This window comes from Condylura cristata, unplaced genomic scaffold (assembly GCF_000260355.1).
Source record: "Condylura cristata isolate star-nosed mole 26May11 unplaced genomic scaffold, ConCri1.0 scaffold00054, whole genome shotgun sequence".
NCBI classification, from domain to species: Eukaryota; Metazoa; Chordata; class Mammalia; order Eulipotyphla; family Talpidae; genus Condylura; species Condylura cristata.
In genome coordinates, this window is record NW_004567155.1 from 401,390 (window position 1) to 410,977 (window position 9,588).

Genomic DNA, 9,588 nt, shown 5'->3' on the forward strand with positions numbered 1-9,588 from the left:
GGGGGAGCCTCGGAGAGGGGATGCTGCCGCAAGCCGGTCGGCCTCCCCGCGCTGCAGCCGGCCGGGCCCCCTGCCCCAGCCCGCTCCAGTTCCGCCCGCAGCCCTGGGAGGCAGCTGAGCCACACGTTCCTGGGAGATGCCTGATGGGCTTCCTGGCCGCGGGCTCCCTCTGCTTCTCCTGAGAAGTGCTTGGTGCTGTGTGCTTCGGCTCTCTCCCCCACACCGGGAAGCAGGGGGAAAGGTTGCAGAAGCAGTTTTCCACGCTGGAAAGTACAGCTCTGCAAACGAAGTGCTGCAGGGCTTGCTCTTCAGGGAAGGGCCGTCCTGGTCTTCAGCCTCCACTGGGTGAAACAGTTACGGCCCCGGGTCCCTAGGGTGCGGTCCGGGGTTGGGCCTGCTGTGCGGCTTTGGGCTGGTCCCCCGGCCCTGGGGCAGGAGCCAGGCCGCGCCTCTCACGTGCGCGCCGCCGAGCGCGTGGGGCAGCCTCGAGGCGCTGTTTGGCACTGCGTGTCTGACCGGGTTGTCTCGTTTCCAGATGATGTGCGAGGTGATGCCCACCATCAGCGAAGCGGAAGGCCCCCCCGGAGGAAGCGGGGGCCCGGGGCCGGGCTCCCCTGCGCAGCCAGATGCAGACTCGCACTTTGAACAGTTGATGGTGTCCATGCTCGAAGAGAGGGACCGTCTTCTGGACACGCTGCGAGAGACTCAGGAGACGCTGGCGCTGACCCAGGGGAAGCTGCACGAGGTCGGCCACGAGAGAGACTCCTTGCAGCGGCAGCTCAGCACGGCGCTTCCACAGGTACGCCCCCGCCCGCGCCGCGGCCGCCCCGCTCCTCGTGGTGCCGATGTTTCCGCGCCGGCTGGCGCAGCCCTGTGGACGGCGGGGCTGGTGTTTGTCAGTTGCCTGTGGTGAAGTTGCTGAGGATTGGCCCAGACTTCAGGGTCTGTCCCGAAGACCCCCGTGCCTTCCTGGGGCAGCAGAAAGCGCTGCGGCCGCCAGGGCGTGGGTGCCGGTGTTTGTGAAGAGGACCGTGACCGGAGCTCCGGGCCTCCCCGACCGTCGTCTTAGCCGGTTCTCGCTGTGTTTCCGCGCACGGCTCCGTGCATTGCCGGTGACCTGAGGGCTCTCAGTGGACAGAGGGAGCTGACGCCACAGCCCGCCATCTGCAGAATGCCTGGGCTTTGTGAATCGGACTCGTTGCAGGGGCCTCCTTCCTGGGGACGTTCTCCTTGGCAGATGAGAGTTGTAAAGCCCGAATCGCTGGCGTGTTACATCTGGGTCAGTGTTCAGAGCCCGTTCTTACTGGACTGAGTGAGGCTTCATGCCAGGTGGAGGGAGAAGTGTCGCTAGAAAAGTGTGAGGTAAATGCCTGGAAGGTCGCGGGAGGTGCCGGAGATTTGGTGCTTCCGAGCAGTCCGGGTGCCCCTTACTTATGCCTGGTCTTCGCGTGGCAGGACCCTGCGCTGGCCGCCGTACACGTCTTGGCGTTAGTCGGGTCTCGCCCACCGCTGCCCCTGAATCCGCGCCGGGTCAGTGCCAGCGCGGGGCGCAGCAGGCCTGGTGGGGGAGCTGGTCCGCGCTTGGTGTGCGGCGCCCGCTGGCTGGGCTCCTCCACTCGCCCCACGCTGCCCGGGTTCTGCGCCTGGGCCCGGCGCACCGGTAGCTGGACGCCGTCAGAGGTTTCTGGCGCCTTCGAGGCCGCTGCCATTTGCAGTTCGAAAATCCGAGAGTGTAGCTATTTATAGCCAGTGTATCGAGCTGGAATTGGTTTGCGTGTACTTACTTGACCAAGCCGTTTCTTTCCGGTAGCGTCGTCGCGTTTCCTGTGTGCACACAGCTGTAGGAATGCTCCAGCGCGGTCTGCTTGCGCCTGAGCCGGCGGCGGCCTGTCGCCCCGGCAGCCCGGGCTGGCGCTGACGCTCGCTGACGCTTGCTGTGCTGGTGGGCGTGGAGGCGCCCGGGGCGCAGGGCCTCTCCCTCCAGCGCGCCCCCTGCCGCCGGGCCTCGGGGCCGTCTTGGCCTCTTCCGCGGCTCGTTCTGCCTGGCGTTGTCTGCCCCCACCTGTGGGTGATCTCGGCGAAGGTGTCCGCTGAGGAGCGCGGCTGCTTTTACCGTGCTGGTTTTCACAGTCTCCAGCCTGCAGGAGTTTGCTCTGTGTCACTGCCTTCTTTCGGAATAATGGTGTTTAGAATTCTTTTTCCAGAGAGTTCTCAGCGAACAGGGTGCGCTGTGGGTTGAAGCCCGCGCAGGCCTTTCCTGACCCTGCTTTTCCCTTGGGCTCGTCTGCCCCGGAGCCCCCACCCTGCGGCCGCGCGGCGCCCGCCTCGGAGGCGCTGTGGGCACTCGTCCTCGTTCCCCGCGTCTCTGTCCGAGGGTGCTCTTTCCCAGGAGCGCCGTCTTCCGTATTTCTGCTTTAAGTCAAGTCTGTGGGTGGTCAGTTGTCTCATTTTTGTTTGCCTTCATTCTTGAAGTCTGTTTCTGTGGAGCTGGAACCACAGGCTGTTGGCGACTTCCTTCAGCATTCTGGACGCCAGCCTCTTGTCTTCTGGCTTCCTCCTTTTTCCTTGACGCGTCGGCAGCCTGTTTCTCAGCCCCGTCAGAGGCGGCCTCTTTCTGCCTTGGCTGCTTCGAACATTTTCTTCTCCCCTCAGACATCAGCGAAACTGCCGAGACCAAGATGCGCTTGTCTTTGCCGAGTCAGCGGTTGGATCCTGTAGTCAGTCTTGACCATCTTCTCTGGGTGCTTTCTAGGCCTGTTCTGTCTTTCCCCTTCCTGCGCCCTCGTCTGCGGCACGCTTGGGCTCTCTAACCGTGCCCCTCAGTGCTCCTGAGCTCCTCCTGTGTTTGCTAGATTTTGTCTCGCTTCTGTCTGGGTGTTTTTTTTAGCTTTCCAGTTCACTGATTCTCTCTTCAGTCGTGTTTGATCTGGTCTGAGCCCGCAGGTTGGGTCCTTACTTTCAGTTAATGCCGTGCTCAGTTTTGATTGTTTTGATTCTCTGGTAAAGATTTTCCCTTTGTCCAGTGTATTTTGAACCGTTGACATTTGCCTCTGAGAGCTCCATTGTCTGGGTCCCCCTGAGTCTTTCTGTTTCTTTTTTGGGTCCTGTTTATCGATACGCCTGATTTTGTTTTTTTCCCTCTAATGTGAGCATTAAGTACAAAAAGCTGCACGGTTGTGGGTCATGCTGCCTCCTGTGGTGACTCCCTGACACTGCCCAGAGTTGGGCAGGTCCTCGGCATGCCCAGGGCTCAGTCTCTGCTCCTCAGGCTGAGCTGCCCCCACCTGTCCGGGGCAGCATCCGCGTGTCTCCCAGGGCCACCCTTCTGGCAGATGACGAGCCCAGGTGTGGTCCCTTGGTGCTGGGAGGTTGCTGGAGGCTCAGCCTCAGCGGTTGTTAGCGTGGGGCTGCGTTCTGCACCGCTCCGTTTCTCAGGGGTCTTTGCCCTTGAGCCCTGCCTGACTTGCTAGGCCTCCTCTCAAATGTGTGTCTTCCCAGGGCTCTGTTGTGAGCTGGTGCTTCCTGCTTGACTTTGCACCAGGAGAAGAGAGATCTGTTCTCATAGGCCAGCATGTGGCCAGGCGCCGTCTGTCCTGCGCCAGCTGGCATCCACTGAGCAGAGACCAAGGTCCAAGCCCAGGCTGCATGTGCAAGAGGGTCGCTTCTCAGACTCCCTCCTCGCCAGCTGCTTAAAGGGCAGAGCTCCGACGTCTGTCCCATGAGCCCTGGCTCAGGCCATCAGCGCTCCCTGTGCTTCTCCTGGAGCACTGCTGAGGGGCACTGCTGAGGGGCACTGCTGAGGGGCACTGCTGGCCTTGTGCTCTGGGGCTGTTCCTGTGTGGTGCCCAGGAACCGTGTGGTGTCTCACTAGAGGACTTGGGGACGCCGTTGTTCACATGTACTGTCCTTCCCTCAGGGTGGCTTTGGCGTGACCATGCATGGTGGAGCCCTGGCTGGCCTGTGCCCCGCAGCTGGCCTGTGCTGGCCCGCTTTCCTAGAGTAGCCTGCATGCCTGCAGGTGTCACAGCAGAGACGAGTAGGCAGTTGGGTAAGCTGAGGGGAGGGTGCCCTGTGAGTAGCCGGAGCTCACAGGTCTGGGGGTTGCGGTCAGCTCGCGCAGCCAGGCCAGGCAGCGCTCGGGTCACTCGTGGAAGCGTGTCGGGCTGCGCCGGAGCTGGCTGTTTGCTACAGCCCTAACGTGTGGATTAAAGTGAAGGAGGTTTGGCAGTTGTCTTACTAGGAAACGAGGGATCTGTTTAACTCAGAACCGCCTGTGTCTGGCCGTGCACACTCCATAGGTGTGAAACTCAGTGACACTAAGACCCTGGACCCCAAGGTCAGTAATCACAGGCTCTCCTAAAATGAGCTCAGCGACAGCCGGGAAGTCAGCCTGTGTCCTCGTCGCGTGGAAAGTAGGTGAGAAGGCAGCTCCCGGTGAGCCGTCTGGTCTGGTCTGGGCGGGACCTGCGGGCGGGAGCCGCGTGCCTGCGCGAGACCCGCCTGGGGGCAGGAGGGGACGCCGCGCCGCCCGGCTGCTCAGGGAAGGAAAAGCAGAGAGCCGTGCGCACGTCTGGTCAGCGAGCGTGGTGCCCGCCCCGGGAGGGCAGCGAGGCCTTGGTGCTCCCTAGCGAGCCTGCGCCGAGGCGGGGCGGGCAGCGTCCACGTACAGCTCGGCTGGGTCTGGCGAGCGCGCTGCAGTCGGCGGGGGCGGGCGTGCGGAGGACAGCGCACCCCGAAGAGGGCGCAGGCAGCGGGGTCTCCGCATTTGCCCCCTGGCTTGGCAGTTCTAGTGGACACGCAGGCGCCGCTGGTCAGGAAGGCGTGTACTGACCCAGCGCCGGCGCTGCCACAGGCGGGCACAGACGTTGGCTTCACCTCCATGGCGCGCACAGCGGGCTGCGGAAGAGGGAGAAGCGCGAGTGTCCTCTGTGTCTCCAGCGGGACCAGTGAGGGGCGTGCAGGTGCCCGCGGGTCACCGGCGCGTGTGAAGCTGGCGAGCCGGTGGGCTGCGGGGCGGGGAGACACCGCCCTAGTGTGCCCTTATGGCCGCTTCAGGATCAGCGCTGAGGTTTTAAAGGTCTGCGTCACAGAGCTCTGCCCCCGGCCCTCCCACCACTGCCCCCGATGCCGGCCGCGGCTGCCGCCTCTCCAGCCTGCCGGACCGGGGGCGCCTCTCCGAGGCTTGACCCCGGCAGTCTCCCCCTCGGAGGTGGCTTCTGCTCGCAGTCGGGGGTGGGGGTGGGGCCTGGCCTCTGAAGGCAGGACCGGGCCTGAGGGCGAGCAGCAGCGTCCTGGGGGCAGGGCGTGAGGCCAGGCCTGGGTGACCGGAGCCCCTGGGGGGCGCGCAGTCTGCCTGCCCAGGGAGACGGGCGGTGGCGGCAGGCGGCAGTCCCGGGGCGCTGTGGCCAAGGCCGCCCCAAGCCCGCGGGGCTGGTGCTTGGCCCCGCTGCGCACCAGGGTGTCCGGGCGGCCTGTGGGGTGAAAGACCCCAGGCGCGCGGGACCTTGAGTCCGAAGAGCCCCAGACCACTTGCGCTTTGAAAACACCCCATTTTCTTTTGATGCAAATTTATGTGTAAACCTGAGAGAGGGAGGGAAGTAGTTTGTACTGCCAGGCATGGCGGGGCGTCCCAGGCGTCTCTCGGCTCCGGCTTGCACAGGTCAGAGGCCTGGCCCTGCCTGCTGCTCATGGAGTGCCGCCTCAGGTGAAGCTTTCTTTCCAACTCAGCGGGTGAGTGGAATCAGGTGGTAAAGGCCACGTGGCTGTTGATCCTAGAGGCGGGACCGGCTGCCCGGGGAGGTCTTCGGTCTGCCCGTGCGGCCGCCAGCCCGCTGCACCCTGCTTGTGTCCAGCAGGTTGGCCTGGTGGGTTCCCATCAGTCAGCGAACCTGCCCTCCCCATCTGGAGCTTCTGCCCAGAAATGATAAAGATTGGCGTTTGTGAGTGTCTTGTGAAACCAAAGCTCCTGAACTGATTTTATCGCTTGAACGGCATTTTCCCTCTCCTCCGCGGACGCCTGGAAAATGTCAGTGCGAGTAAAAGGCCGCCTTGCCCAGTCTGCTCTGTCCAGGGGGCACCCAGTGACCGTCACTTCGCTCAGCCCAGACGGCTGCAGACCGCGTGGTGAATGGCAACAGACCCAATGTCACTGTCGCGGCATAGTTGACTATTTGACTCGGACTATTTCTTTTCTTTTCTTTTTTTTTTAAGATTTTATTTATTTATTCACATAGAACTGGGGTACAGGCCAGAGATGCGGAGGGTGAGAGGATTCCCCAGAGGCAGAGTGGGGAGCAGAACAGGCCGACTGACAAAGTCCACTGCTGAGGGGAGCAGCGGGCGGTCAGGAGAGGTCTGCCGCGCCATGGGGTCACCGCGGGGCAGGCGGGGATCGAACTCATATGCGGAAGTGGCTTAAGCTTCTCAGTGCTGCGCTCTGACCCGCTGCGCCCCCAGGGAGGGCCCGATTCGGACTATTTCTAAGAGTCTTTTTAGAAAAGACTTATTTATGCACATGCATCTGGGGTACAGGCCAGAGGTGTGGGGGTGGGAGGATCCCCAGAGCCGAGTGGGGAGCAGGACAGGTGGATCCACTGAAGCACACTGCTGAGGGGAGCGGGGAGACAGGAGGGGTCTGCTGCGCCCTGGGGTCACCTCCGGGGCGGGGATCGAACTTGTTCTGAAGTGGCTGCGGGGCTGCGCTTTCACCCCTGCGCCCCCAGGGGGCCTCTAAGACATTTACTTTCTATAGCGTAGGGCACACTTGGGTGCTGCCCGCGGGAGAGGAGGTCTCCGCTGCGTGCTGGGGTCCCCGGCTGGCGGCCTGGCCTGTGGGGCACACAGACGGCTCACAAGCTGGGCCCCAACTCTGGAATTTCCTGTCAGTGTTTATCCAAACTCCTCAGTTTGAGTTCGCTTTGCTACTTTTTCAGTTGTCGAATTCGTTTGAGCGAAGAGGAGGCTTTTCTGTAAGGAGCGAGGGGCCCCGTTCCACAGCTGTCTCCTCCCGCCACCGCCCAGGCTCCTGTCTTGGGCCCGGTTGGCTGCTGCAGGGTTTACTGTGAGACACGCGTCTTGAGGCTTTCTCAGAGGTGAATGGAGACACGTGGGGCTCTTGGGAGCCTTGGGGGAGCCCTGTGAGACGGGCGTGGACTTACTCCTGGTGGCCAGAGTTGGGGCGGGCGTGCCTGCGGGGGTGGCGAGGGGCGAGGCTTCCGCCCCATGAGCGTGCAGTCCGTTCTCCCCGCACGCGGCCCGTGGCTGTGCCCCAGCCCTGCCCCAGTCCACCCCTTCTCTCTGGGGCCACGGCAGTCCCCACCGCGCGCCTCACCCGCCTCTGCTGGCGGACGTCAGGTCCGCTTCTGCGTGAGGTCGCGGCAGCGGCCGGCACTGTCCGTTGCCGCTGGGCATCCGCGCCACTTGGCCCGGCCCCTTCCTAGCTGCGGAGGCCTGGTCGTCCCGGCTGGTGGCCTGCGCTTGTCCTGGCAGAGCAGCAACTCCACCCTGCTGCCTGGTCCACCTGCCTGGTCTTCAGACCCCCGGCCCTGCCTGCGGCCCCGGCCCCATCCTCGCTGCCTGCGCCGGACCTGGGCCGGGGCTGAGGGCGGGCTCCGTCCTCTGGGGGCCCTCCCGCCCGAGCTCCCCTTCCTGCCTCGGGGGCGCCCAGCCCTCCGGGGAGGCCTTGCTCCGGCCCGAGGGGTCTGTCAGCAGGTCCTGGGGAAGCCTGACTGGGACCTGCCCGGTGCTCTCGCCGCCCTGTGGCAGGGAGTGGCCCAGCCACGCGTGTCCACAACCGCTGGGCTCGGCTGGGGCCCCGCAGGTACTGCGTCCTCCTGCTTTGTCTGGACAGCGCTTCCTTCGGCTCCATCTCACCGGCACCGGTCTCACTTCAGACCCCCGTGTCTCCCGGCTGCTGGCTAGGGTCTTGCTCCAAGGCCCCAGAGCCAGCTCTGTTTCTCGTCGCGAGCCGTCCCGTGCTCAGCCCTGCCCGGAACGGAAGGCTCGCCCACTCCCGGGTCCCGGCCTGTGTGTGGCGGGCCTGGCTCTGCCTTCTGCCTGGGCCTGCGCGCTGCCTCGGCGCTGGTGCCGAGGCGCTCGCCCACTGTCCCTGGCCCTGCTTGGAATCCGGCGTGGGGCCCGGCTGCTGGTCGAGGCTGGCCTGTGCCTGTCCAGTCGGCGCAGTCCTGGTGGCCTCCTGCTCAGAATGGGCACGAGCCCGTGTTCTGCCCTGCCCTGCTGTGCACAGAGTGTAGCTACTTAAGGACAGGAGCCTCCAAGACAGGGCCAGGACAGCAGCCCAGCGTGGCAGGACGTGTGGCCTCCCCGGGTCAGGGTGCATTCGGGACTGGTGTGCTCGGTGGAATCACAGCTCAGTTTCGACTTGCCTGAGAACCTGGAGCCAGGCGAGCTTTCCCACCCAGGGCAGAACCCCTGGAAGCGGCGGGCCTGGGCACAAAGCCTCTCTGCCTGCAGTCCCCTAACAGGCCGCAGGTGGCCACGGCAGGGGCTCTAAGTGACCGCACAGCCTAATTCTGGCCCCAAGGGCAGGAACCACAGGGCACCAGGCAGGAGGGGTGCGCGGGCCCCAGGCCCCCATACCAGGCCAAGCTTGCTGGGGTTGACCCCTTTCGGAACCGTGCTCTCCCCCGCCAGAAGCCCAGGGTAAGTACATTTACGACACTTAAAAAGACGAGCGACCCCTGAAAACAACGGGACGGGCAGGAGGACACGGCAAAGGCCACCTGGGCACGGAGCACGTGGCCGAGACTTAGCCGGGGCGGGTCCCGGGAGCCTGCTCCCTCAGACCAGGGCAGACGCCCGTGCGCACAGCCTGGTGGCGCTGCGGCTCCGGGCCAAGCCCACACCCCCCCAGGCCCGATCCAGGCGGCTGCGGCCCGCTCCCTCACGGCCCCACCACACCGAGGCGCCGGCCCCGGCTGGCGAGGGGCGTCGGCCGTCGCAAGCTGCTGCCGAGGGCAGACGCGTCAGGGGTCGCACCTGCCTGACGCTGGCGTGTGGAGGCAGTCCCGAGTGAGCTGGGTGGGCGCCGGGCGAGGCCGCTGCGGCCCTCCTCGCTCCCCCGGGAGGCTGCTGTCAAGGCGCACTCTGGGGCAGGAAGGCGCTTCAGCGGCGCAGGCGCTCGGGCGGCCCCGGCACGCGGCCTCTCCCCTGGCGGTCTGCCTGAGGGCCGTGCTCTGCCGTGCTCCGTGCTCTGGGCAGCCTTGTCTGACACAGCGTGTGTGGCGTGTGCACGCGTGTTTAAACTGTGGCGGATTATACAGCGTGGACGTGGCCACCTGGCCCTTCCTCCGCGGCTGGCTGGTTCAGTGCCGTCTGCCCAGGCAGCTGTGGGCAGGCCACAGCCCCATGGGTGGCAGGTACAGGCAGGGTAAACGTCACCCACGAGGTCACCCTTGGAGGGGGATGCCTCGCTGCCCGCCTCTCGAGCCCCAGCGGCCAGGTGCTCGGGCTTCCTACCCGAAGTGGTACCTGGGCGGGGTGCCGTGAGTGGGGTGCGGGCGGGGCTCCTCAGGCTGTCCTGCTGGACCGTGACCGCCCACAGTCGTGGGCTCCGCAAGAAATACTAGC

General features: G+C 64.9%; 1 protein-coding gene across 1 annotated transcript in view; it reads left to right on the forward strand.

Annotated features, from left to right (window-relative positions):
* The first annotated feature begins 535 nt into the window (after positions 1–535).
* The window catches only part of PPFIA1 (protein tyrosine phosphatase, receptor type, f polypeptide (PTPRF), interacting protein (liprin), alpha 1), a 42,505-nt gene continuing 33,452 nt past the window's right edge, over positions 536–9,588 (forward strand). The window contains 1 exon segment of the mRNA XM_012734322.1: positions 536–799. Coding sequence (XP_012589776.1) covers positions 536–799 — 264 coding nt within the window.